Source organism: Cyphellophora europaea (assembly GCF_000365145.1).
Source record: "Cyphellophora europaea CBS 101466 unplaced genomic scaffold supercont1.1, whole genome shotgun sequence".
NCBI lineage: Eukaryota > Fungi > Ascomycota > Eurotiomycetes > Chaetothyriales > Cyphellophoraceae > Cyphellophora > Cyphellophora europaea.
The window spans coordinates 2,096,655-2,123,782 of record NW_008481797.1 but is presented as its reverse complement, the minus strand read 5'-3'; the positions used below and the strand labels follow the sequence as shown (position 1 = coordinate 2,123,782).

At 53.8% G+C, this 27,128-nt stretch overlaps 9 protein-coding genes across 9 annotated transcripts; 7 read left to right on the top strand and 2 right to left on the bottom strand.

The window, feature by feature from the left end:
* Window positions 1-195: 195 nt before the first annotated feature.
* On the top strand, window positions 196-3,914 carry HMPREF1541_00796 (uncharacterized protein; the record flags this gene model as incomplete). Its single annotated transcript, XM_008713100.1, has 2 exons — window positions 196-2,983; window positions 3,031-3,914. 2 exons carry the CDS (start codon window positions 196-198, stop codon window positions 3,912-3,914), a joined length of 3,672 nt encoding a protein of 1,223 aa, XP_008711322.1.
* Window positions 3,915-5,127: 1,213 nt separating this feature from the next.
* On the top strand, window positions 5,128-8,714 carry HMPREF1541_00795 (uncharacterized protein; the record flags this gene model as incomplete). Its single annotated transcript, XM_008713099.1, has 2 exons — window positions 5,128-5,228; window positions 5,291-8,714. 2 exons carry the CDS (start codon window positions 5,128-5,130, stop codon window positions 8,712-8,714), a joined length of 3,525 nt encoding a protein of 1,174 aa, XP_008711321.1.
* Window positions 8,715-9,061: 347 nt separating this feature from the next.
* Window positions 9,062-10,366, bottom strand: HMPREF1541_00794 (uncharacterized protein; the record flags this gene model as incomplete). Its single annotated transcript, XM_008713098.1, has 1 exon — window positions 9,062-10,366. One exon carries the CDS (start codon window positions 10,364-10,366, stop codon window positions 9,062-9,064), a length of 1,305 nt encoding a protein of 434 aa, XP_008711320.1.
* Window positions 10,367-10,996: 630 nt separating this feature from the next.
* HMPREF1541_00793 (uncharacterized protein) lies at window positions 10,997-12,821 on the top strand (the record flags this gene model as incomplete). Its single annotated transcript, XM_008713097.1, has 3 exons — window positions 10,997-11,201; window positions 11,257-11,378; window positions 11,427-12,821. The coding sequence occupies 3 exons, from the start codon at window positions 10,997-10,999 to the stop codon at window positions 12,819-12,821; spliced, it is 1,722 nt and encodes a 573-aa protein (XP_008711319.1).
* A 576-nt stretch (window positions 12,822-13,397) lies between these two features.
* On the top strand, window positions 13,398-16,166 carry HMPREF1541_00792 (uncharacterized protein; the record flags this gene model as incomplete). Its single annotated transcript, XM_008713096.1, has 1 exon — window positions 13,398-16,166. The coding sequence occupies one exon, from the start codon at window positions 13,398-13,400 to the stop codon at window positions 16,164-16,166; it is 2,769 nt and encodes a 922-aa protein (XP_008711318.1).
* A 681-nt stretch (window positions 16,167-16,847) lies between these two features.
* Window positions 16,848-19,436, bottom strand: HMPREF1541_00791 (uncharacterized protein; the record flags this gene model as incomplete). Its single annotated transcript, XM_008713095.1, has 3 exons — window positions 16,848-18,960; window positions 19,023-19,293; window positions 19,340-19,436. The coding sequence occupies 3 exons, from the start codon at window positions 19,434-19,436 to the stop codon at window positions 16,848-16,850; spliced, it is 2,481 nt and encodes an 826-aa protein (XP_008711317.1).
* A 2,069-nt stretch (window positions 19,437-21,505) lies between these two features.
* Window positions 21,506-22,363, top strand: HMPREF1541_00790 (uncharacterized protein; the record flags this gene model as incomplete). The annotated part of the gene is made up of 2 exons (XM_008713094.1): window positions 21,506-21,828; window positions 21,874-22,363. 2 exons carry the CDS (start codon window positions 21,506-21,508, stop codon window positions 22,361-22,363), a joined length of 813 nt encoding a protein of 270 aa, XP_008711316.1.
* A 1,082-nt stretch (window positions 22,364-23,445) lies between these two features.
* Window positions 23,446-24,957, top strand: HMPREF1541_00789 (uncharacterized protein; the record flags this gene model as incomplete). The annotated part of the gene is made up of 2 exons (XM_008713093.1): window positions 23,446-24,613; window positions 24,662-24,957. 2 exons carry the CDS (start codon window positions 23,446-23,448, stop codon window positions 24,955-24,957), a joined length of 1,464 nt encoding a protein of 487 aa, XP_008711315.1.
* Window positions 24,958-25,233: 276 nt separating this feature from the next.
* Window positions 25,234-27,037, top strand: HMPREF1541_00788 (uncharacterized protein; the record flags this gene model as incomplete). Its single annotated transcript, XM_008713092.1, has 5 exons — window positions 25,234-25,693; window positions 25,744-26,138; window positions 26,182-26,341; window positions 26,390-26,965; window positions 27,012-27,037. The coding sequence occupies 5 exons, from the start codon at window positions 25,234-25,236 to the stop codon at window positions 27,035-27,037; spliced, it is 1,617 nt and encodes a 538-aa protein (XP_008711314.1).
* Window positions 27,038-27,128: the final 91 nt, after the last annotated feature.

The window sequence follows — 27,128 nt, the reverse complement described above, 5'->3', positions numbered from 1 at the left end:
CTCTGCGCAGTTGATATCAACTCAACATTTCCGCCTTTTGGCACAAGCCACACTCCAATGAGCATCTAGATCCTCATCCTGCGCAGAACCAGCCTTCGATTGCGAGGCGTGCCCTGGTGGCGTCCGTGAGCATGCGAGGGGCCTTGAACAATTAGGAATGCGAGCCGTGCGAAAGGAAGCCACAACGCATCTACGATGAAAGCCTCCACTCGTGACATGCGTCAGGACGAGCCTCCACTGAGACGAAAGCCCCCAGCCGTTAGAAGGGCCTCAAGCAAGCAAAGCTCCTCCAAAGATAGACATGGCGTTGTCTTCGAAGGATCCAACGGTAGTACCGTGCGGGTTGTTACTCCTGAATTGAGTGGGTCGCCTCAGAACGAGTACTTTGACGCAAGCTCAAGCAACACTATTTCTCCAATGCAGGGCAACGTACGGAGTACCTATACTGGACAGTCAATGTCAAGAGATTATTCAGGCTCGATCTCGAATGACGACGACAATACCATTGACAGCCGAAGAAGGCGGGCGCGCACAACTTCAGGAGCGAGAGATGATACTGGGCCAGACACATCACCTGGCTCTTTCGTATCGAAAGCACGCAAGCGCATTGGCTCAATTACCACAAGCGCAGCCCTCAACACCAAAATGGAGGATCAGGTAGTATCCATTGGGTTTCCTTCGGTGCACCAAGCAGCATCCTCCTCCGACCCCGATGATCGCTATGGACCAAAAACCCCTAGAAGGACCTTTTCGCCCGACAGCGTAAGCACATTCGCTTCGGGTGGCGTTCGGTCGCCTAGTTGGCTCGAATCAGATTCAGGAAAAATTCTACAGCTCATGAAGACCACCTGTGGCCGAATGCACGGCATACTCTTCTTTCGTCCTCTGTACACCAGCGCCTGGGCATCCGGCTACTGCTCTATACAAGTGGCATCCGGAAGCCTCGTGTGCCAGGTCAAAGGAGACGTTACACAAACACAAACCCTAATTCCCGATCTGCGTGGCTGCAGCGTCCGTACCCACTACGACCCAGAGACCCAAAGTACGTATCTAAGCGTGTTGACCGCTTCAACGGGATCAGGTTTCCAGCTGCGCCCCTCCGTCCCTGAAACGTTTGACTCCTGGCTAGCTGCATTACTCTGCTGGCAGCCTCTCAGACCTCGTGGAGTTCACAACAAAATGCCAAAACCTCAGAATGTTTCCATTCAAGATGCTCGACCGACAGGTCAACGCCGGATTTCCGAGGCAACCTCGGGAAAAAGCATGGCCATCATCAAAGTTGGCCAAATGCGGGCTTGGGATGGTCCTTTACCCTCTGGCTCGCAAAAGTCGGCTTTGCATCGCACAAATATGCTTCCAGAGGCCATCGACGATCGCTCGCTGTGGCGCCGTATCAGCTGCACTCTTCACGAGAATGGTGACTTCCGCCTGTTTAACGAGGGAGAGTCAGAACCAATCTCGACTACATCCCTATCTCAGCTTTCTAGATGTGCCGTGCAGCGCTTAGATCGATCCATCCTAGACACCCCTTATTGTTTGGCCATCTATCCCCATTATACTGTTCAGACATCGACGGCTCGTCAAAAGCGACCAATGATACTTTCTCTCGAGACTCGAGTTGCCTTTGAGGCCTGGTATGTACTTTTGCGAGCTTTGATGGTGCCTGAACTATATGGGCCGGAGCAGAATGGGGTTGGGGTTCCAGCAGGACAGGATACAAGAGGCATGTTCCGCATCGAGCAACAACTTCTGGTCAAAATCACGGAAGCCAAGTTCGTTCACAGCTTGACCGAGCGAGAGGTGCAGACATCGACCAAGGCAAAACGCAAATCTGCTAGACCGCAACGTGTAAATGCAGACGTCTACATTGATGTTGTTTGTGGACAGGATCTTAAGGGCAGAACGTCGATCAAACCCTGTTCAAACAGTGTGCTGTGGGTCGAAGAGTTTACCTTCCGGGACCTGCCATCTCTACTCAGTCGAATCGCCATCATTGCGCGGATAGGAAACCCTGGCGAACAAGAGTGGACCATGATTGCACATGGACCATATGATATGTCTGGTGACGCAGCTTATCTCACCGGTGTCGGAGGTATCGAGGTCTCCAGCCACGACTCCGTCCTTGGCAAAGTTGACATCCCTTTGGATGATCTCGAGCAGCGCGGCCCAGTGGAAAAGTGGTGGCCGGTTACCGACAACATGAATCGTGTTGTTGGCCAGGTTTTGATGAGACTGAGCCTGAATGAGACGGTCGTCTTGATGAGCGAGGAGTACAGACAGCTGTCGAACCTTCTCCACAGCTTCGAGAACAGCCTCACCTCTCAAATCGCGCAGCTTCTTGGTCCAGAGTTGAAGCAGGTATCCGATGTCTTTCTTGATCTATTTCAGTCAACAAACACCGTCCATGATTGGCTCACGAATCTCATCGAAGAAGAAATTGATGGCATACACCGTGACACACCTCCCTTTCGTATGAGGTTCAGTGGACGTCTCCAGTCAAGCGATTCTTACGAAAACTCGGAGCAGAGAGAGGTCCTTGTTCGCGATTTGAACAGGTCGGCTAATCAAGAAGCCAACCTACTTTTCAGAGGCAATTCACTCGTCACGAAAGCTCTTGACTCTCATATGCGGCGGCTAGGCGGTGAGTATTTGGAGACCGTGTTGGGACCTAGGCTTCGCAAAATTGCCGAAAAGGATCCTGACTGTGAGGTTGACCCGATGCGGGTCAACTCAGCCGAGCAACAGGAACGGAACTGGTCGACTCTTCTAAATCTTACGCAGGCCATCTGGAGAGCAATAGCAGACTCCACTGACCTGTGCCCCCCTGGCTTGCGCATATTGTTCAGGCATATCCGATCATGTGCTGAAGATCGCTATGGGTCCTTCATCCGCACGGTAAAGTACACGAGCATTTCGGGCTTTTTATTCCTAAGATTCTTCTGTCCCGCCATTCTCAACCCCAAGTTGTTCGGACTGGCTGCCGGTAAGTCGAGCCAGAATGAAGTACTATTCTGTATTGACTGATTCCAGACCACCCACCCGAGCGAACAAAGCGAACTTTCACCCTCATTGCCAAGTCCTTGAATGCTCTCGCGAATATGGCCAAATTCGGCACAAAAGAAGTTTGGATGGAGCCCATGAACAGATTCCTCACTGCTGCCACCCCTGAGTTCAAGATCTTCATCGACGATATTTGCAGCATCAGCGCTTCACAAGCGACACCCCACATGGAGCCGCAATATGCGACACCCACTCAGATTAGAGGCCGCCTTCCTCCGGCATCACGCGAAGGATTACCGAGTTTACCCTTTCTCCTCGACTCTAGCAAGCTTCTGTCTGAGTTGACCGAGCTTTGGACTACGCATGCCCCGGCTAACTTGGCTGATGAGGCTGGCATGGAGAACGTTGTGAAGGAGTTCCACAACCTTTGCACAGATTTGCAAAGCAAAACAAAGGAATGCTTATCTAGCGCTGAGCAAGCCGAAAAGCCAGACGGTAAATTGGAGCCAAAGTGGCAGCAAGTCCTGAAAGACCAGCAGCAGAAGTTACGAACAGTTTATGACGAGCGATATATGGCATCACCAGCGAATAATGACCCTGAATTGACCGCCCTCCCACAGCCGAGAGGGGAAGCAGCTGAAGGTGTGGGTGAAGGAGATACTACGCCATCAAGCGCAGCCTCAGGTCCCTGGGAGCGCCGACTACCGATGCATAGTGCCAATGCGCGCACGTTTACCGACTCGACCAACTCCTCTACAGCCTCGTTCGAGATGGTGGACGAAGGTCGGGCGCGAATGGGCGGTAGCCGAGATGGAGCTTCCAAGAGCCGACTCTTTGACTTTGTAAGCTCTTCTGGCAGACGGAAAGGCAGGGGGGATCGATCCCATACGCATGACGACGGAAACGAATTCTAATGATTCGCATGAATGACTGCAAGATATAGGAGGAGCGACTTCTGATCTTTCGCGTGTTGATACATACTTCTGCCTTTTGCAGCATCTGTCCATGGCGGGATACCCCCGGTCCGGCAGATATGAAAAGTAATATGGAGCTGCTTTGTTCTTCCTTCTTGAGATTTGCTGTGCTGTGCTGTTTCCTGCCCTGTGTTCTGTTCAAACCCATCCTTCAGCATCTGTAAAGGGCGAAAAGGTGGGTGTAGTTGAAAGCAACGCTATTCCATACTTGGTTAGCGTTGTGTAAGTACAGAAGGCAAACGCGACCACAGCCTTTCTGTTTATATCGTTCATTCCTCAACTTGAGTTGTGCAACGGACACTTGCAACATGATCATGCCATACTCTGTCCTCAAAGTGCAGCACCGCCTTACCCCGTCTCATGAGACTATCTGCTGTACCCTCAATGCCGCTGCCATGAATCTGAACAAGAAGTATTCCCAGGGTGCGGCCAAGATATCCCAGACCCTCCGTAATGTACTTGAATTTGTACGACATTCAGGCATCGCACTGCAAGGCAGCACGATGTGGCCTTGGCTCGCCATTTGGTTCTCGCCCGCTTGAGTTGACGAAATATGAAGATGCCGTTGGCCCTGACGAGATGAAGGTAGGGAATGATGCGCTGTTGGTGCAATCAAGTGCATCATTCAGTCATGGCCCGTCGATTGATCTGTGCGCTCGCTCCAGAGCTCTATTGCCTTGATCGCTGGGTTTTGGCACTGTTGTACTCCAGGCCTGGTTATCGTCGGGCCGTGCTCTGAAGCATCCGCAACGCTGAGCTTCCTTACACTTGCATGACATGATACTGAAAGGACCCACAGTTCGTGCTCATTTGTTGAAGATGCGCAGCTCTATACTACCTCCTATATGGATTTGGCCTCACGCTCATGGGAATGACCGCCTCGAGATCTGAAGTGGAGGTTTCTGGCCGTCGTGGTGATCATGGCAGGCGAATTGGTTCTGTCTTGCCTTTTACCGACACGGCTGAGTCTCCTCTGAATACTCGTCCACAAGTCATGCTACCCTCACTTCCGATTCAAGGACTGCTACAAAGCAGCTCGCTGCAACCTCCCCGCTCTTGTTCTCTTGGCAACCACCTGGTCAACTTGCAAGTTCCTGTTCATTGCCTTCCTACCAGGCCCGTTCTGTGCTCTTGTATCGATTCATCAGCAGTAATGGATGCCCCGGCACCGAGCTTGCACCGGGCTCCTCGTGAAGTTATCCACATCTCTGACAGTGAGGATGAAGCTCTCGTAAACAGTGCATTTCCTCGAGAGTAAGTTGATCCCTTCCCAACCCACGATTCCGAAGCACAAGCCCTAATCATATTCCCAACAGCTCTGTCATTCCCTTGACTCACTCATTCCTCCACCCTGCCTCAAATCACACTGTGCCCGAGAGTGGTGGTGATGATGATGATGATGATGAGGACACTGACATAGTACTTTCGCATGCGCGCAGACGATTTCGCGTCGCTGTTTCTGATTCTCTATACCCCAACAAACCCATCACCCCAAGCCCGAGTCCTAGAACCAAGTCTCAAATCCGACGCATTCGCTTAGAAAGACTATCCCGCAGTCGTTCTGTTCAGAGCTATAATGATGATCCTCATGCCCAAAAGGAGAACCATGCCTATCATATCGAGGAAAACAGTTTATCTAGCTCAGACGACTTCGTCGTGGATGACGATGACTATGACTCTGATCACGACTTGTCAGATGTAGAGGAGCCTGCTCATGCACACCGCGAGACGTCTCACCGCCGTACTGGAGCTCAGGAGATTGATAAGGAAACGGATGACGAAGACGATCTTGAATCTGACAATAGACTTGAAGAACGCCGCAGTGAGCCCCAGATCGATGGGTCCCGCGTCCGTTCAACTGGTTCTATGGTGCCCAGAGCGGGTACGGAGCATCGTCAACAATTCCAGCACCGTCTGGCCGAGATCGAAAATCAACAAGATCTTCATAAGCTGTATCCCGTCAGTTTGCAACGCGTTCTAGACTCGAACAGCTCCCAGCTTGCCGGACCTATTGGTGAAGCTCCCGCCTTGGTCCAGCTTATCCCTCTACCAAGCCTTCTGGGCAAGACTACTCTTAACTTTGACCTTGAGCTTCGAGACTTCTCTTTGTATCAAGAAGTCCAGCAAGGTGGTAAGGGGTTTGGAGGTCAGCTTGTCTCTCCTTACACTGCTATCTTAAAGTCAGTTGACTGTGTCATTGACGGAACACTTCAAAACAAGTATGCATACCGCAAAGTGGAAAGCATGACTTGTTTGCAGCTGATCGTTGAGAAGCTGGACGACCCGAGTGTCGCCACCACTAAAGAGCACATCTTCTTGCAGACTCAAGAAGGGGCGAGCCAAAAAGTGCGCTACCGCCTAACAGTCCCTGCACTGGTCTATCATGAGCACTGGGAAAACTTCACCTGGATCTTGGATCTAACCAAATACGTCGTTCACTTCTTGTGTGCAGCATCTGAGCAAGGTCGACGCGCCACATTACACGATTTTCGGAACGAGTTTTGGATATTTGTCAGAAACTACTACTCGGAGCCTGAATCTGACCATGTGGTCCACTGGCATTGTGCTTGTGGACTCACTACCGACTTCCGAAAGCATATCCTTCGGTATGGCGAATTCTTGCGTGCAAAAGCGATCGACCTCATGAACAACAGAAGACTTGATGACTTGTTTCTGCACGACGTCTGGGATGATATTGGTTGGCCCCTCTCAAGGAACCGAAAACTTAGCAGAACCGAGAAAACCGTGGTCACGCCTGAGGTCGCTTCAGCCTTCCTCCAGAGCTTTCCACTATGGGGTCCAGACGGTCATGATATCCTTGAGACTGTTGACATGAATCCGGCTGTGGTTGAGGCTGATCGACGCCGTCAGACATTTCTGAGTCTCCCCAACAAGTTCGAGGCTCAAGACCAGAACTTTAGAACTATTGATGGCAAGCGTATCTCACGTGTCGCCTTAGCCCTGGAGAGCGCTGCGCTCAATCCGCTCTACCCACAGTTTAGCTCTCATGAGGTCCTTGGCAGAGCGGTTGTTGTTCGGCAGGGCGATAGCTACCGATTTGCTTATGCTCGGGGTATAACTGGTGTTGACAAGGTCGAGATAGTGTGGCTGCTGCTGCCTTCCGAAGCGTCTTGTGGTACTCAGGAGGATGCCTTTTACCCGGTTGGCAACGAGCTGTTCTTCTCTAGTGAGTGCAGCTGCCGCCCTGTCTCGGTCCATAAGATCGTGGCTTGTTACGAGGTCGATACCTTCGCAGAGCGGTCATTATCTCCGGACGGCTTCTTTATCCACGGGCTCTACCGTTCCGACTCACAGGAGCATGCGACTGCAGACGCAGCTGAGATACTGAGCGGTTGCATCCAGCATCAGGCCGAGCAGGCACCTCCAGCCGTACTGCCAGCGCCCGAGCAAGTGTCAAAGCTTAAGGTGCTGAGCTTATTCTCTGGCGCTGGTCTGTTGGATCACTCAATAGCCTCGACCGGGTATTTCACGCCCACGTTCGCTATTGATCTGGATAAGGCTGCACATCTTTCATACAAGGCAAACACAGAGTCAAACTGCCGTCACATTCACGGCTCGACTAACGGCTATCTTCGGGATGTTCTTACGGGCTGTGAGACACTCATGAACCCTGATCTTCTTGTTGCTGGCTTTGCATGCAAAGGGTACTCCAAGCTCAATGCTCACAAGTCTAACGTCAGCGCTCACCGCAATTGCTCTCTGCTAGCCAACACCCTCTCTTTGGTCTCTATCCTACGGCCAAAATACGTCCTCATTGAAAATGTGCCTGACATGGACTCTGCCAACCTGCAGGCGCGTAAAGCCAATGCTTGTTCCCAAGCGATCTGTTCTCTGGTGGCAATGGGATATCAGGTGTATAAGACACTGGTGTGTGGAAGCGAGATTGATGCCATCTCCAAGCGCAAACGCCTCTTCATTGTTGCTGCAGCTCCAGGACTCAAACTGCCTCGAAATCCCGTTGAATACTCCACCAACGAGCAAACGAACGTGTACGAGGTAATTCAAGACCTTGACCTCGGCAAAGCAGACGTGACGAACGATACAGTACTGAACGTGGAGCGCCCCGACCACATTCCTTTTGAGCGCCTGCCTGTCGACTTCGATTTCAGGGTGGCCCTGCGTGATATCGTGCGCCGCGTGCCCATTGACGGTGACCGTCGCGATCTGTACGCAGCATACACGGGTGGTCACCTCTCGCGTCTCCAAAATCGCTGGTTCGAAGCTCAAACAGAGGAGAAACAGAAGAGTGGAAGCAAAGCTTTGAAGAGATTGCCCGCGGACGGCCTCTTCCCGACCATTACATCCGTGATAGTGCCGATAAACTCGCGCGGCATGGCTTGTCTCCATCCTTTTCAGCATCGAGTACTCACCGTCGAGGAATTGCGCCGCGGGCAGGGGCTGCCAGACGACTTTCTGCTGGTCGGGACGATCCGGGAAGTTATTGAACAAATCGGCAACGGTGTTGTCTGGCAAGTCGGAGAAGTCTGGGGCCGGAGTATCGCGGACGCCGCGTGGGCTAGCGGCTTGTTAGAGAAGAAGGACGGTGGTGATGTAGAGGGCAAGGACGACGGTAACAACAAGCATGGCAACGATGATTCAAACCCCCAGGAAAGTCCTACCGAGGGTCCAGGTAACGAGCAGGAGCTGAGGAAGCGCGAGAGATCGGAGAGCGTAGCCTTCGTCGAGGAGCGCCCCGCAAAATGCTCAAGAGTTGAATAGTCAGAGAGCAGACACCGCCATAGAAAGGTCGACAAAATTGGTGGGAGGCCTCCCCGAGCTCATACCAGATCACACTCAAAAGTGTCTGCTGTGAGGTCGGGGAGGCCTCCCACCAATTTTGTCGACCCCCCAGGGAAGTTGGTCCTAGTTGGCCTGCTCTGGATCTGCCAAAGACGGTTTCACTACTGTGGGACAAAATCGAATCGAATGAGCATTCAAGACATCGCAAACGAAGTGAATCTCCACATGACAGTGCCTGAGGCGTATTGCCTGTAACATCGACTTGGTTGAGCTTCGTAGGCTATGGTATTACACGGGGCACCCCACATTAAATGTACATGTATAATCTACAGCCACACCTTGGGGGCGACCTCGTCCTCTTCCGCAACCCCACCTGGCCCTTCTCTCAGCACCTCGCCCATGCCCCTCTCCTCCAAGCCGCGGGCGATGGTAGCGCGCCATTCCTCCACTTTTGGCCACCACCTCATCTGCTCCGGCAGCAGCCACCATGCGGGTTCTCTGACACGGGCTGCGTCCGACACGGCACCCCCATCGTCTTGCATTTGCATGACGGTCAGATCCGCTCCTCTCTCGTCCACGAGGTCGGTCAGGAAGCGGTACGTCCCGCGATCGAACTCGACTGCACCACGCTCCATTTCTCCCAACACCGAGCACACTTCCGAGAGAGATGAGTAGGCCGACCAGCGGAGGAAGAGGTACGTGTTGTAGAACGGCGTCGTGGCGCCCAGGATGTAGGAGCTCGGTCCCAGCGAGCGGAGATGTGGGAGCAGCCGATGCGTCTGCAGACTTAGGGGGTGGTGCTTCGTCAACAGCCTCAGCGCGAGCAGCAGCGCGGCCGGATAGTACCGCGACAGGACCTGCAGCGGCGGCACCGACGGCGGATTGGCCTTGTCACTCGCGAGCCTCTCGACATAATTGGAGAGTGGGAGGACCTTGGCTGCTGCCGCACGCTCGGCCTCCAGAGCAGCGTTGGCCGCTTTAACCGCGGCGTGGGTCCTGGGTGCGTTGGTGGGGCGGGCCTGGCGTAGGGGCGCATACTGCTTGAGTAGTCCCAGGAGGGGGAAGACGCTGGTCTCTAGCACGGCCCAGAGTGCAGCGTCGCCGGGTTGTGTGTCGGAGCGGAGCGCTTCACGGAAGGTGCTTGCGAGGGTGCGGAGCTCGGTGTGGCAGATCTCGCGGATAATGCGCTCGGCTTCGGCTGTGCGGGCGGCCTGCTCAGGGGCATCTGAAGACGTCTCGGATGCGTCGGCGTCGGTGTCGGCGGATGGGGCCCTGGGATGGCGCTGTGGCGTGAAAAGAGCGAGGATGTTGTCCGGATTCACATCGAGGCGGTCGGGTTCAGGGGAGATGCCAAGCCGAGCATTCAGTTCCTTCTGGCCTGCGAGTCGGCGTAGATTTTCGAACGCCTTTTGTTCAAACAGCGTGATAGAGCTGGGGTCGCGCCTCTCGCTTTTTGCAGCGACTTCGGCGGCCTTTTTGCGGAAGAAGGACGTTTCGTCCAATTCGGCGCGTGGTTGGGTTGCAGCTTGGTTGGTAGATTGATGTCGTCGCCTGGCAGACGGCAGTCCCATGGAATGCCGCGGTTTCAGACGGAGGATGGTCCGGGTCTGGTATAGGAACGGAAGTTCCATTGCCGAGATCGATGCGAGATACGTGCTCCTTGAAAGCAGATGAAAACAAGGCAACGCTGGATTCAGGTTCTTGACGATTTCGTCTTTCTACAACAGCCTGGCCGGCTTCCGAAACTCCACCGGAAAGGCTGAAACCCATCGGCTAACGGGGCTGCATTTATCCGGTGCCGGACGTGTGCCAACGCCACGCGCATGATCTCGTATGGATATCGACGGTTGACGAGTTCCAAGCCTGCTATTCCAGATAGCTCACCGCCTGACCTCTGCCTGCAACCAAGCAACCTAAAGGCGGCAACTGACGTCAATTTTGGAACGCTTGGAACGCGGAACCGTGTTCAGCGCCTCGCCAACCCATATCACGTCCAGCAACCCCACGTTGCCTGCTCCGAACAGCGATAGCACGCGTGGGGCAAACCGACGCAAGCACCGAGTCCTGGTGACACACCTGCGTCCTTGCGCAAGCTGTACTTCTCCTCGGTTCCCATCTTATCCTGCATATCGACCTTGCCCGATCGCGTGATCGCCCGACAAGGCAACCGTCTGCTCTTTGTGAGCCTGCGGTCTCAGGCTCGATCGCAGTTTCATCGCCATACCGTGCGTACATGGCGTGACGAGAACCCAACCGACAAGATGAGATCAATGCCTAACAACTCACACAACCACCACAACAGACCTGCAAACGGTCCTCACAACCAGAACGAGCCTCGTGACGGATACAATCAGAAAGAGAATGGAGTGCCTGTGCCTGGTGCGGGTGGCTTCAATAGAAACGGCATGATGTCTGGCCCACCCATGTTCGACCTGGCGAGGAGTCCTCCTGGAGGGCCAAACAAGAGTGCGTATATCCAGCATCAACGTGGGTGGTTGAGTACTTATAATTATCCGAACAGATACGAAGCACGTACCATGCAAATTCTTCAGACAAGGCACATGCCAGGCTGGCACTGCTTGCCCTTTCTCGCATTCTCTCGATCCTTCAACGCACCAAGCCCCGTGCAAATACTTCTCCAAGGTGGGTTTGCTTTGCGGCTCTTGTTATCTCGGGTGCTAATGGAAAAAGGGCAATTGCAAATTCGGTGCCAAGTGCGCTCTGGCTCACTATCTGCCAGATGGTCGCCGGGTCAATCGGACTGATATCGACAATGCCATGATACCTGGCAGGGGCTACAATTATGCTCGACAAGAAGCGATGCAGTATCGAAATCCAGAAATGCCTATGGATTCTCGAGCTCCCCAACAATACTCGAACGACTACTTCGGTGGTCCATTCTTTGACACAGACGAGCAAGAGCCTTACCCTGTCGAGCGGTACAACCGACCGTACCAGCCAGGGGACTCGGCCCTGAACTCGCCTCCAACGTCCCAATTTGGTTCGCCGCCCAACGAGCTACAGTTCCCCAAGTCGCCGATGGACCATGTACGGACTGCACTGAACGTGCCAATGCCCAAGTCTTTCGACCCAAATGAACCTTCTCATGCTGCAAACTCTGGGCCTTGGAGCTCATCCGCACCTATCAACTATCTACCTCCGTTCTCTTCTCCGAGCGCTACATCTTCTATGGGGAGGCGTCTTGCGAGTCCACCCGACAATGCCTCGTACCGCAATATCACGCCAAGCTCGAATATCAAAACATCGTCACCTCTCGGCGCGAGTCCCCAGAACCAAGACCAGTCGATTGATCGGATTATGAACTCGACCTTGAAGGCATCCAAACCAAGAGGCATCTCGGCTAGCGTCCCACGTCCAGGTTTACATCCCGGCCTAGGCGATGATCTCGGCGTGGAGACTGACCTGCTCCCCGGCAGTCTGCACGATGAAGTTCTGACCCCAGCGGAGCAGATGCGCAGAGCTTCGCGAGCAGATCAGGAAAGTATGGGCGTGGCCATCCCAAGTGGCCATTCGAGCAAGGTTGGCTCGCCACCCACCGCTGGCAGCCCTTCCCGATTTAGCCACATATGGGCGGAACAGCGCGAAAAACGTACGGACTCTGGTGCGCCGCCTGGTGCGCCGCCTGGTGCACCACCTGGACTTGGCCACGTTGGCTCTCCGCTTCGAGAGTCCTGGATGCCTGCTGAGCCCTCGGGTCCAAGAGGCTCACAGATCTCAGGTATCTCCCAGGCGATGCAGCGCATGCACCTCAGTAGAGCCGAATCAAACGAATCAAATCCTACAAAGCCACAATCGACTGGCCTGCGACATTCGTCAAATCCCCTCGCCCGAATCGACCGCACCATCTCGAGTCCTAGCTTGCCCCCACGAAAAATTGACGAAGAAGGCGAGGGCGTTTTCTTCCCTATGGACGACGACAAACGCTCAAGCTCTATCTGGTCGAGTGCTTCTCCTCGGCTGGCCCCGTTGCGTGAGAAGCCCAACGGTGAGATCTCAAGATCAAAGAATGACGACGTTGGCCCGGGCGCGAGCGGAATGTCTTCGCTCTACGGCTTCCGGCCATGAACAGCAACATAGCGAGAGAGGAAAGAGGATCACTTGATACATTCATAGCATAAGCATTGGCCTTTGGGAAAAGCAGCCGGACGGCCTTCATGATCAGTAATTGAACCCCTGCCATCATAAGTGTACAGGTGTACAGAGGTAATGGTGCAACGAAACCGACAAGGCTGTGAATTCAGGGAGAGAATAAGGACTCGGTATGATATGTCTTGACGAGCACTTCAAAGCAATGCCATAAAATGGGATGCAACGATGCAACGACCACTGGAAACAGTTTCAATGCCGGAGTGGACGAGACAGAAAATGAAATCGCAATCAGACATGTTCGCTGCTGGTTCAGGCTGTGATTTTGATTACTGGTGTCGATGCAAACACACCTTGCTAGAACTCTGGAATGCTTTAGCCAATTGGAGTCCTGCACAATGACTCATGATTTTCTCGAGCCTTGCATGTGGGATGCAAGGCTGACAAACGTCATCGTCGCGCGCCAACGGGCTTTGGTTCTTGCCTCTCTACAAATTACTTTACCTGCCTTCACTCCTCTCATAGGCCCACGCGCAGCTCTTCGCCCTCGCCGCCATGTCTTCTCGCGCGTTGAGAAAACTCCAGCGCGAGCAGGAGGAACAGCGACGTCTGGCCGCTGCGCATGCTACCGAGAATCAGGTGGAGGAAGAGTCAGACGAAGCACCACAGTCCTCGAGGGCACCACAGCCAAAGAATGCTTTTGACATGCTAGAAGAAGCCGAAGATGACGAGTCGGAAGATGACACAACTGGGGTCGCCACACCGGCCACAGACTCCGCACAGCCAGAGCGACTTGCATCGATATCCAGACCAACTCCTTCGTCTAAGTCAAAGAAGAAGAAAAAAAGGCCGAAGAAAAAGCCAAAAGACACGCCCGACAAGGCTTCCAAACCCGAGTCAGACTCTGGTGATGAGATTGATCGAGCGCTCAAAGCCCTCGCATTGAAGTCTGGCGCACACAATGCCGAGCAGAGTGAGGATATTTCAAGTCAGCAGTGGGAGGCCGAGGCAACGAAGCTGCTGGGCGTTGAGACTAAGAACCTCAACCCCATCAATGAGATGAAAAGCCTTTTCGGGAATGTCGCTGTGGAAGAGCACGAGTCCCGGTCGAACCGGGCAACAAGGCAGCGAGAAGTCAACGAACAAGGCGGCATGGACCTAGGCACTGCTCTCCTCGGCCGTAACAATGTTGCGAGTAGGAGGAAAGAGCTTGGTGCTTTGGCAAACCGGAGGAATTGCCTTATGCGAGGTAAGGAGGAGTGGCCTTTGGCGTCGAGCGGTGGTCTCAGTATGGAGAACGTCTCGGAGCCACCATCGTTTGAGAAGCGGTACAACCTCGTCCACGGCCACACGTACAGGGAGGCACAGTGGAATTTCCAGATGGCGGTCGAGTCCATGGACCCTCAACGGATGATGAGTCTGTTGCTGATGTCTCCATATCACATTGCTTCCCTTCTACAAGTCGCGGAGATTGCGAGACACCAAGGCGATCATTCGGTATCCGGAGATCTACTTGAGCGTGCCCTCTACACCCTTGGCAAGTCGGTCCACAGCTCTTTCCCGGCGGCAATGAGAGAGGGCACTGCACGAATATCGTTTGATAAAGCCTCCAACCGGGAATTTTACTTGGCCATCTGGCGGTACATCCGTAACCTGGAGATGCGTGGTACCTTCAAGACCGCCTTCGAATGGGCCAAGCTTCTGCTACAATTCAATACACTTTCCGATCCATATGGAGTCACGCTGATGATCGATCAACTCGCCCTTCGGGGCCGCTGCCATGACCAACTAATCGCCCTCGCCTCTCCGGGCGCGTACGGCACGACATGGCAACATCTCCCTAACATTAAAATCTCTCTTGCCCTTGCCCTCACGCGCGCGAAGCGATCCAAAGAAGCCCGTCAACACCTTGCCATCGCCATGGTGCAATACCCTTACATCTTGTCCGCACTCGCTTCCGCCCTCGATATCTCGCCACTTCCAAAGGTCCTGTGGGCTAAACTTCCCTCCACCGATGCCGAAAAGCTCTACACAGAGCTCTATGTTTCACGAGCGAAAGACCTGTGGAATACGCCCGAAACGACCGCTCTCCTTGTTGAAGTTGCCGAGACCCTCACCCATTATCAGCCAGTCACTTCTTCCGCACCCACGCCACCCAAGCTGGAGATTTCCCTTGAAGAAGCCCGACATATCCTCCTCCTGGAGTCTCCACAACTCCTAGGTCTCTTACCCCGCAATTTCACTCGCATGGCCACCACCGGTTATGACCCCTTGCCTCCTCCCTCCTCGGAAGAGAACTCTGATTTCACGGCTCGCGCTCCGGCGGACGCCTCTGGGCCTTCAGCGCTTCAGAACATTATCGGTGGTGCTGGTACTGGCGGTATCGGTATGCTCAACCGGATACTGAACTGGTTCACCTCACCAGCTGGTCCAGCAGCCGATGGCAACGGTAACAATGATCAGGAAGGCCAGGAGGCCATGCGCGCATTGCGCCAAGAGCTAGGGCCTGACGTCCCTGATGTTATCATTCAGGAGCTACTGCAAGCACATTTAGGTCAAGGTGGAGACGAAGAAGACCACGATGGACAAGTCATCATCGATCCTGAAGGACTTGGGCTGGGTCAGCGTGTGGCGCCCGGCGCGACACCGGGTGGGTGGGACTACTACGCCGAGCGCGCTGAGGAGCCCTCTGACGACTACGAAGAAGACGAGTCTGACTTGCCCGAGCTTGAAGACATCCCTACGGCAGAGACACGGCCAGGAGCTACTCCTACACCTCCTCCTGAGACTGCGCGGAACCCTCGTGCTGCAATGGTTGAAGAGATCCTAGACGATGACGATAACGCTGGTCACGACTCTACCCCGATAGGACGAGGCATACTCCGCCACATTGACTCAGATGAGGAGGATGACGGAGTTGACAGTGATGGTATCCGCCCCCATCCACGAGCGCCTACGCACACACTGCTCTCTACAAATGCGCCACCACAACGCGTGGTACCGCCTTCACAGCGTCGCGCCTCTTCGGCCGCAGGCCAGGCTCCTCAAGCCGGACAGCAGCCCACACTAGCTGAACTCGCCGATAGTGGTTTCTCACCCGCGCCCGTGGACGTTGAGGGCGACCCTCAGCGGCTGCAGCGGTGGCTGCTGACCAGTGGTCTAGATGGGCTGCAGGATAAGGAGTCAGGTAGCCCGGAAATGCAGTTGTACGTGAAGAGCCTGAAGTTGCTGAGGGCCCAGCAGAGGGATTGGGTGCTTAATGTGGTGGGCCAGCGGGGTGCGGAGTGGAAGGCGTGCGTGGAGCGCGTGCGGGCTATGCTGTGAAAGGGGCTCGAAGCGGCGAGGTGTTCAGAAGCATATCGTGCACAAGTTGCGAAGCTGGCACAACTTTAGCATGAGCCACGAGAGCATGAGTCATGAACAACACGTCAGGCAATTAGAGTCCGGAATAGATCTCGACGTGCTTGCCGCAACGGCGGCGTTGTGATGATAGAGAAGAAAAAACGAAAAAGATGTTCGGAACCCCTGTGAGCACAGTAACTTTACCAAATATATTCTCCGCTCGCGTGACCTACTCACAATAAAAGTCCGCCAGGGAGTTCGGTGATCACGAAGACGGAAGAGCAGGGGATGCATTGCTGCACTAGTATCTTTTCATTGGTGAGGAGGATCTAGTAGAGCAGGTCTCAGCTCGATTGCCGCCCGCTGGACAGGTGCCACTGTCTGTCTGGCTAACAGCAGCACTACCGTCTCAGCAGATCGAACCGACGGCCTTTCTACATACTGCAGTTGCAGTGACTTGCCCCCCAACGCCTTCGCTGAATTCAAGTCAGTCCTTCGTGTCGAATCGTTACCACGATCCTTTTGCATTCAATTCGCCTGGACCGTGAAAATCCGTTCGTTTGGACCACATTCGCCGGTGGACTCGGCACGCCATCATTTTTGGTAGTCATGTTCCTTCTTGAACTACCACAAACCACAAATCATCAACCCAGTTTCCGAGACTTACAAGCCGAAGTTTCCGCTCTTGTTGTACCTCGCAACATGCTCGTGAGCCTTGCGCAGGACTTCGTCACCTTCGTCGACGGTTTGCGAGCGGTTCTGCGCCTTCCCCTTCATCAGTCGCTCGTAGCCGGGGCCGGCGCTGGTGCGCTTGATGCGAGTCTGGTTCTGCTCCAGAGCCGTGGCGGCTTTGTTCGCCGGATCGCGAGCGTGGCGACTGCTGGTAGACTTCAACAGGGGAGACTTCTGGATGTTCTTGGAATCGCCGATGATGGAGGTGGTGGAAGACATTGTGGGAGAAGAGATGATGGGGTCCTTTGGTCTAGTGTCGAGAGCCGCTTCTTTGGACGCAGTAGTTTTGATTGGAGCTGGCTTGGGAAGACTCTGCGTGTTGTCAGACCGATAGATTGAACCCGCAAGTCCTCTCGGAGTAGAGCTGAGGCCAGCCTTGGCTGAGCGTTGCAGGTTTTTGGAGTCACCCAGTAGCGAAGCACGCTTATCAGGCGAAGCCTTATTAGATGGTAGAGTCTGTAGAGGTGCACCGGCACCATGAGTGTCGATCGAAACGTCGTTTGACCACTTGGAAGCAGAGAGGCTGCGCTTGCTGGAAGGCACGGTCGGCTTCAGGTCGGGCTTAGCGGACTGCGTCAGCTTGGCAGATTGAGTCTCGCTCGTGACAGCGGGCATGGAACCTTTCCAGCGAGAAGGATCATTGGATTGGGCAGCGAGTACCAGCAGATGATCACGAGATATCTTGTTGTAAGGCTTGACGATTTGCTCTCTGATAGCGACAGGGCTGTTGTGCTTGAGCTTGGATTCTGGCTTGATAGCCTTGGTCTCGGGAAGCAGCGTCTGCATGGGCTCGCAAGCAGCCTTTTCGAAAGCTTTGTTAGGCTCGAGCTGCTGCTTCACAACCTGATCCTTTGATGGCGCCTGGGCAGACACCACCATATCACTGACAGGGGCAGGAGTAGCCATGTTGTTCTCGCTCGGCTTAGCAGGGACAAGGAGGATAGATACATCGGCCGTGCTTGCACGCTCAGGGCTCGAGACTTCCTCGATAGTTTCCAGCTTCGTCTTCTCGGATGTGAGCAGCGCTGAAGAGAGCTTCTCGCGCGAGCCCGAAGTCTTAAAAGGCCGAGAGTTTGTTTGTGCAACATCGGAGTTGTTGCCTTCATGAGAGGCCCATCTAGACTGCCGGAGGCCAGGAGTAGTTTGTGTCGACTTCGTGTCGGCAATGAGGTTCTTTTTATCCCCAATGATGCTTCGCAGCTGGGAAACACCAATGGTGTAGCCTCGGGTAATGTTGACGGCAGTGGCATCTTGCTTGACCATGTCTTCCGATCTCGGCTTCAGACCATCCTTCACATTCTGCTTAAGCCACAGTGCGAAGTCCTGGCCTGGGCGGGCGCTTCTGAAAAAAGACTCGGCGGCTTTGTACTCCTCGAATGAATCATCTGACCTGGTGACAGCGTCCTCGCTATTGCTGATGTGGAGATCGCGAATACCAAGACCGACCAGAGAGGTGGCAGCCGTGGCCTGACCCTCTCCATTGTTGAGCGACGGCGAGAAACCTGACAGAGAAGAAGTGGTCGCGTTTCCATCGGTAAATGCATCTGGAGATCCTGCTCCACTACCAAGCTCGGCACGCTTGATGTGGTGGACGCGAGGTCGAGGTTGAGGTGGCTGCACCTTGGGGCTGGACTCCAAAAGTGGGGATACGGGTGGAGTGGTTACTGCTTCTTGGGTGGGTGCGCCAGCTCTGGAGAAAGTGCTGGTCTCTTTCTCAAGCTGGTCAATTGGTAGTACGTGCTTGCCTTCCTCAATGTTCTTCTTCAACATGGCTTGCATGGCAGCTTCAAAGACTAGGTCTCCAGCAAGTTGTACTCCAGGAGAATGCGAGATAAAGTCCGGGAGTGGTGGACGATCCAAACGAGGTGAAGAGTACCTGCCCGACTTCTTCTTATTCTTCTTTGAGCCATGGCCTTGCTCAGCTGGCTTCATGGTGACTTTGCCGTCGACCATGGCGATTTCGGAGAGCTTCGACTTGATCTTGCCAACCTTGGTATAGGTGTGGTTGGACTCGAGGGCAGGGTCAAGGCGTGCTCCCTGGGATCTGCGGTGGTCAGTAAAGCAACCCCGGAAAGAGGACTTGGGACATGCCTGGTAGCAGAAAACTCAGTTCGGCCCACGCCTCGGCCAGCAAAGCCTCCGCCGCGTGCTCCGCGGAAGTAGCCACGATCGTTAGCAGCAGCGCCAGCAGCACCGCCTCGGCCTCTAGAGCGAGGTGGGATGCTATTCGTGCGGTAATCGATTGCAGTGTCCTCGAGACTGGTGATGCCCTCTTCTCTGAGCTTTGCCTGCATTGCAGGACGGTGTGTGTTACCGCCACCCAAGTCGGAAAGCTTTTCACCAGCGGCAGCTTTGGCCTCATCGGTATTGCTGAAACCTGCTCCTGTCAGACTAGGTATGAAAGGCAGTTGACATTTACTCACTGTTCCAGCCACCAAGGGCGGTCTTGTTCTTCAGGGCGAGTGTGGAAGCGTCAGAGCCTTCTTGGTTACAGTCTCTATCACGCATGAGGGCAGCCATGTTGACTTGCGCCGGTCTTCGACCTGGATCGATGGAAGTCGCCTGGTCTCGAGTAAGAGATGACAAGTCTCCCTGTCCAGCGTTAGCATTGTGTGCCCGCGAGAACGATTATATCTTGCCATCATGATTGCAGCTTTGGTCATATCAGCCTGCGTAGTTGTTGAGTTGTACGCCTGTTGATGATCGTCATCGGAGTCGGAGTCGGGATCTGGCTCGGCCGCCCGGCGGCGGTGGCCTGGCGGCGGCATTATGATGAATTGGCTGATGGCTAGCGTCAGAATGATCTGGTGTCAACAACGAAGGTCACTAACATACCCAAGAGCGCAGGAGGAAATAGGAGTAAGGTTGAGATAGGAAGAAGCGGGAGTATCGAAAGTCGACTTCCGGCGCAATGGTTGTAGTTGACTTGACAATGAGGGCTTGGCAAAATAGGCCCCTGGCACATAGGATTGCGCAGTGAGAACTAGCTTGCGGTAAAATCAGAGCGGCAATCTAGGAACAGTGGTGGGACGAAACCACTGGGAAAGGAAAACAGAAGATCTGAGTGACAGGGTCAGAGGCTAACGCACCAAGATGTAGATGTGAAGGCTGAAGCTGCATACATAGTTAGGAGAGCTATGCTTAGCCAAAGTAGTGATCACAGAAACATAGGTATGCCACAGCAACGCGTAGAAGAAAGACGTGGGATAGGAAGTGTAGAAGGCGACAATGAATCTTTTGTGCCAAGAAGTTACCTACCTCACCTCGCCTTGACTCGCCCTGATATCAATCTGGCCTCAAGCAGACGTCGACTGACTTCATCAGTGCAAGTTGGTTCGACTCGGAGCATGTAGACATACATGACAGTCTTACCAGCGCTTAAGACTGTCCAATATCCTAACCTTACCATGTTGGATGTGGAATACTCCATATTTCGTGGTCGCAATGGGACGAGTTATCCTGTCCTTCTCGGATCCATATTTTCGGCTTCATCGTGCAGCTCATTAGCATCAGACTGTTCTGCTCGATATCCAGTTGGTCGATTTCTGGAGCCAACTGTCCCGATAAGCCCCTGCTCTTCATGGCTCGATACCGACATCGACAGCCTGGCGACGCTGTACCTCATACCTTTTGTCTATGTAGGCAGCATACCTGGAATAGCTGGTTGATATGTCTGTCACTGTCAACTTTCGTTAAATAGGACCTAGCATCAGAGGAGTTTGCTCCAGTAGTCCTTAGTTCCGCTCCATTCAGTGGAAAGGAAGCAGCCCAATCTCGTGCCTGTTAACTACAGCAGTTACGACGATCCCGCTGATACTCGGATTTATGGACGAACGAGATGTAGCTCGATTGCCAGCAGCTGCCGTTATCTGGCGAATGCGGAGTCCGACCCTAAATACTCCCTAGCAAAGACCGGACGTGCAACGAGGCTGAGATCCGTGTGGAATATTTCAGGGGTTCGCGCTTTTATTAGTAACGAGCCAAGCTTTCAGAGGAAGACCGATGAATAAACACGAAATACGGCAACAAGGGACTGGAAAGCCAGAAAGGTGAATGGTGGCTTGATGGAAAGCTGTCAACTGGTCCGTAGGCCATCTTTCTGGGCCATGGTATCGTTGTCGGATTCCGATCCCTTTTCACCGCCAGCAAGCCAGCAGGGACACAACACGAGCTATGCAGTGAAAGGGATAAGGCAAGCAAATCAGAAATGAGGTTGAGCGAGGCTTGTGCTTGTTGAGTCGACCTACTAGGCCAGTTAAGGTTAAGCTTGGATGTAGGGAGGAATGATCCGGGCAGGAAGCGGGGAAGCTGCGCCTGTTGAGGTGAGCATCGGGCTCCGGGGGCACGCGGACTTTCGTTTTACCACTGCGTCTCTAGTCAACAATATATCAGCATATTTCCTTCAAACGGAAACTCACCGACACGTTCCAGGTTGTCACTGTCACCGCTTTCCCTTCCTCACGCACTCGGCTCTTCAAATAGCTTTCCTCTACTGCCTTTCCTCGTCGATTCTTCGTATGAACCCTCCTCAAGACTACATCGATTATACTATCTACCACACCATCCACTAAGTCAACCAACTCGATCCAATGGCTGCTCCTCGTGCCTCATCCTTCAAGGCTCTGCGTAACCTGCAGAAGGCCACACGCACCGGTGTTCCGGCCAAACGCTCCCTCCATCTTACGGGCTCTCAGGCCTCTCCCTCACCTCTCGATCTCAGCCACAAGACTACCTACACCCCGTGGAACCTGCAAGATCTGCGTGGTGAATGCAACAAGAGATCTCTGTCTGCATCTGGCACCAAACATGAGCTCATTGACCGCCTCGCAGGCCATGACAGCCTGCAGGCCCGTGCTTTCTCCATTGCCATGAGGAGAATTGCTCGTGAGGAGACAAGGAAGCCTATCAGCGGGTGAGTAAAGTCAGGAATCGTTCATGCAGTAACTGACATCCATAGTCCCTCTGAATCACCGGCTCGACGTGAGTTCAACACCTCCCGCGCAAACAAGACAGTTGGAGACACATCGACGGTGGATTTTGCCTACTTCCCCAAGCTGTTCAGCCCCGAGTTCAATCCCGAGCCGGCGGCAATCAGAGTGCCTATCATGCCGCACGTCGACAGCGACACGGCCGAGGCGGTGCTGGAAAGATACCCCGAGCTGGACGCTGCTGCCGGAGGCTACCAGGATACCAATGCCGGTAACACGGTCATGAAGCCTGAGATCTCGGCCATCAACGGTGACAGTGCGAGTGCCATGTCCGACGTCCACGACAGCCACTACGTTGAGGAGATGTCGGTCGACGCGTTAACGAGCTTGACCGAAACCGTCGGCAAAAGTGCCAGGCAGTTCATGGGCAAGGACAATGACGAGACTACAGTGCGCGAGCTGTGGAGTGGCTTCCTTGACGATCTTCTGGGTCCCAAGGGTAGTACCAAGCGAGTCTGAAATTATTGAGGCGCAGCTGAGATCATGTCTTGAACGACCTGGTTTTTAGCAAGATTCGAGTTTCTGTCAGTCGCTGTCAACAGAACAGAAGTCACCGACCGGCTAGTTGCAGCAGACCACCTATTATAGTATAATTTCATTTCTCGCGCATCATTTTTCTTTGTGCAGTTAACTACCTTGTCCGGTAGCTTCCTCCATGTCACAGTGACATTCGCCTCCACTGCTGCCTTAGTGGTTACAAGGCCTCGATCTTCATTCAGCCCGGTGTCCGGCACAAAAATCGTGGATAATCCCTGTCAGCTGGGTCTCGGCGCCGCGAATTCTGTGGAGATAGCGTTGGCGCCCCTGTTCATCTGTCGGCTATCACCCAAGATTCAGAAGTCCTTTCAAATGGCCAGAGAGGTGGTTCATCACGGGGCGGGCATTGGGTGTCTGGTGCTGCCGGTGACAGGTCGCAGGTGACTTATACTCTGACCAGCCTTCAACGCTCGGACGTGGCCGTTGTCATTGTTGCCATCGGCCTGCCCGGCAGCTGTAAGGTATGTGGTATGAATTGTTTTCGCCCTTGCACGCAGCCACAGTGGGCACCAGAGCCTCCACGCTCTGGCACCGAGGGTCGCTCGCCAATAGGGAGCTCAAGCGAGCGACTCGTGCCTGAAGATCCGTGATGGTCCCCTGGAACTAGTTCGCTTCCTAGGCCTGAAGCGGGCGCTTGAGACGCCAGCCCGCCATCGACATGCACATGGCGAACTCTGTTTTCGAACTCCCCTCCATCCCCAACTATCTCGAGTCCTGCGTTATAACTGCCTTGCCTGCATCTTGTCATCGGCGTTGGCATCGACACCGACTTTCACTACTTGCACTCGTTTTTTACTGCCCTGCCTCGTGTTGTGGGATCTCTTGATTGAGAATCCCGCTTACTGTCTGCTATTTATCGTTTGTATTTCGACCAGTTGCGTTTTGACGGTCACAAGCTATCAATGTTGGCTGGATTCCAAAATCGATCGTTTTTATAGACTTAATCGACCTGGGACTGGCTCCTCCGCAAGACTTAAATTCTCGTTAGACGATATCAGAGGAAAATGCACCAAAGATGGCTGTCTTTACCGCTGCTAACGAGCACCGTCTCGGCATTCTACCCCTACCAGGACGAGAGTAGCAAGAGCAAAAGATTCTACCCTACATTGCCGCAGCAAGCAAACGAGGAGGATTCAGGCGTATACACTCTCGATCTCAAAAAAACCCCAAGGAAGCGTCAGAATGCATTCATGATCGACGAGTCCAGCGATCCGAGCGAGCCTCATGCGCTGGCCATCCACCAAGATGGATCCGACTATTCGTACTTCTCCTCGCTTCTGTTCGGGTCCAAAGGTCAGGAGATGCACATGCTAGTTGATACAGGCTCAACAAATACTTGGGTGTTTGGGTCGGATTGCAGGTCCAGTGCTTGTTCAATACACAACACTTTCGGTTCCGATGATTCGACTACTCTCAACACCTCCACCAAGACCTTCAGCCTCGCGTATGGTACAGGTGAAGTCGAGGGAGTGATGGCGGAAGACAAAGTCGCCTTTGCCAACTATACGCTGCAACTTCAGTTCGGTCTTGCAAAGACCGCATCAAATGACTTCAACAACTATCCTATGGATGGTATTCTCGGCCTCGGTCCAGCATCGTCCAATGACCTTGGCTCTCAGACCGTCATGCAGGCACTTGACGTGCAGACCGGCCTCAAGGACAACATCCTCGGTATTCACCTACAGCGTGCCACTGATGACACGAAGGATGGCCAGTTGACTATTGGTGGCGTTGACAGCTCCAAATTCAAGGGCGATTTGAGCTACACCCAGACTAAGAGCGGCAGTAGCTGGGAGATACCAGTCGACGATGTCTTCGTCGGCGGTCAGGCTTGCAAGTTCACCGGCAAGAGTGCCATTATCGACACGGGGACCTCATACACGTTGATGCCCCCAAACGACGCCAAAACTTTGCACGGCCTTATTCCGGGCAGTTCCAGTAGTGGCGAGGCCTACACTGTGCCTTGTGATGCAAGCACTACCGTCGAGGTCTCGTTCTCCAAAGTCAAGTACAGTATCTCGCCGAAGGACTACATCGGCAGGCGCGGAAGCGGCAACACATGTGCGAGCAACATCATCGGCCATCAACCCTTCGGTGCAGACCAGTGGATCCTCGGCGACATCTTTCTGAAAAACGTCTATACTGTCTTCGACTTTGATAAAGACCGGATAGGTAAGTTTCACTGCTCAGACCTGAGAACTATAAGCTAACAGGATGCAGGATTCGGCACCATGTCCGGCACTTCCAGCACGTCCTCGAGCTCCTCGAGTTCCAACAGCGGATCGAGCACCTCTGATGCAAGCAGCTCGCAGACATCGATGGCTACGACCACTTCGTCTGGCGGCGCCAGTTCTACCACCGGCGACGAGGCTCAGGAGACATCAGGCAGCACCGACTCATCGCCTTTCGGAAATGACGGGGAATCGTCTTCCAACTCCGCAGGTGGTCGGCTCACCTTGAACAGAATCGGTTGGATGCTGATAAGCACGGTGGCTGTGGGTCTAGCAACGTCGTAGATGCTGGTGAGAGGGTAAACTTATGGTGTTCATATGCTCTAGATATAGAGAGCCAAAAATTAGTAAATTTAGATTCAAAGACATGTAAAGGGGGGTTGATTATGCTCCTTGTTGCGAACCTGACAGCGCCCGGACCTGGACGCCAAGCCTGCTGTATAGGCGCAGTGCACCGGGTGCCGTTCCTGCCTTGCTGCGTCTCAACCCTCATAGCTGGCTTGATCTTTGTGTTGGTGCGGTCGCCCATTCGCTCTCTGCCCCCGATGCGTTACGTGCGATATGCCCAGTGATGATGTTGCGCCCAATGGCCATGTTGAAGAAACGCGACACCCCTCTGAAGAGGAGGGGCGGTTCTTCCTGCGGAACTCCCTCGACGATGCCGATGACCTAGCCGAGCTGCGATCCATGCCTGCGCCCACGATTCGCCCTCAAGTACAGCGGCAGTCATCACTGTCCCAACCGCGCCCGTCCGGCACGCCGCGGACTACCAATCGCGTCCGCTTCGATGTCGAGGAGCATGCCAACGTTGTCCTCCAACAGTCGGAAGACTGGATGGACGATGAGGACTATCTGCATTCGCCCAGACCAGATGCGCCTTTGCTGACGGACATCACGCCTCCCTTGGACTCACCATTCCTTTCAGATGCTTTCCAGCCGGAAGAGCACTTGCCCAACGCGCGGCCCAAAAGCAGCATGCGGAGCGCCATCATGAACATGGCCAATTCCATTATTGGAGCAGGTGAGCAAGAACACGTGTGACCAGAACCACTTTTGTAATAGATGGAATAGGAATTATAGGACAACCATACGCTTTCCGCCAGGCAGGCTTGACTATGGGCATTGTCCTCCTGGTGGGGCTCACCATTACAGTGGACTGGACGATTCGCTTGATTGTCATCAACAGCAAGCTGTCCGGAGCAGATTCATTCCAAGGCACTATGCAACATTGCTTCGGGAAGACCGGCCTGATAGCCATATCGGTGGCCCAATGGGCATTTGCATTTGGGGGCATGATCGCGTTTTGCATCATTGTTGGTGATACTATACCACATGTGATAGAAGCTCTGTTTCCGGCGTTGAAGACTACGAAGTTTCTCTGGCTGCTCACCGATAGACGTGCCATCATTGTGTTGTTTGTACTTGGGCTCAGCTGGCCTTTGAGCTTATACAGAGATATCGCGAAGGTAAACACCTCGGCCTGTTCGCAAGTCATCACTGATGAAATAGCTCGCGAAAGCCTCCATGTTGGCGTTAATCTCGATGCTGGTGATTGTCATTACGGTGCTCTCACAAGGTCCTCTCGTGGACAGCAATCTTCGCGGGAATCTCAAAGGCCTGTTGCTCATTAATGACGGCTTTTTCCAGGCTGTTGGCGTTATCTCATTTGGTATGGAGTACTCCTTGTTCACGGGCCGGATTTTGCTGATGGACCCAGCTTTCGTGTGTCACCATAACTCGCTCTTGATCTATGGATCACTGAAAACGCCGACTATGGACCGCTTCTCTACCGTCACGCATTACAGCACTTTTGCGTCGCTACTGGCGTGCCTGCTCATGGCACTGTCCGGCTTCCTCACCTTTGGCGACCTCACCAAGGGCAATGTTCTCAACAACTTTCCATCTCAAGGGCATCTCGTCGTCCAGATCGCGCGGCTTTGCTTCGGCCTCAATATGCTGACGACCCTACCACTTGAATGCTTCGTTTGTCGAGAGGTCATGAACAACTACTGGTTCCCAGAAGAGCCTTACCACCCAAACCGACACTTGATCTTCAGCAGTGCGCTCGTTGTTAGCGCCATGGGCATCAGCTTGGTCACCTGCGATTTAGGGGCAGTCTTCGAGCTGATAGGTGCGACGAGTGCTTGCGCTCTGGCGTACATCCTGCCTCCACTCTGCTACATCAAACTGAGTACCCGGAGCTGGAGGTTCATACCCGCAGTCGCCTGTATTGTGTTTGGGTCTGCTGTGCTTGTCATTTCGCTTTTCATGGCGGTTGGGAAAATGATACAAAGTAAGTCGCACTCACCTGAGCGTCCCACCTGCTAAGTCTGGTAAAGGCAAAGGGCAACCTAGCCAGTGCTAGCCTCAAGAAATCTGTATTTTCCTGCTGATGCCTCAGGCCGATGTCTTAAGCCGCTGCCTCCTTTTGGATTGTTTTTGCCCTCTACCATCAG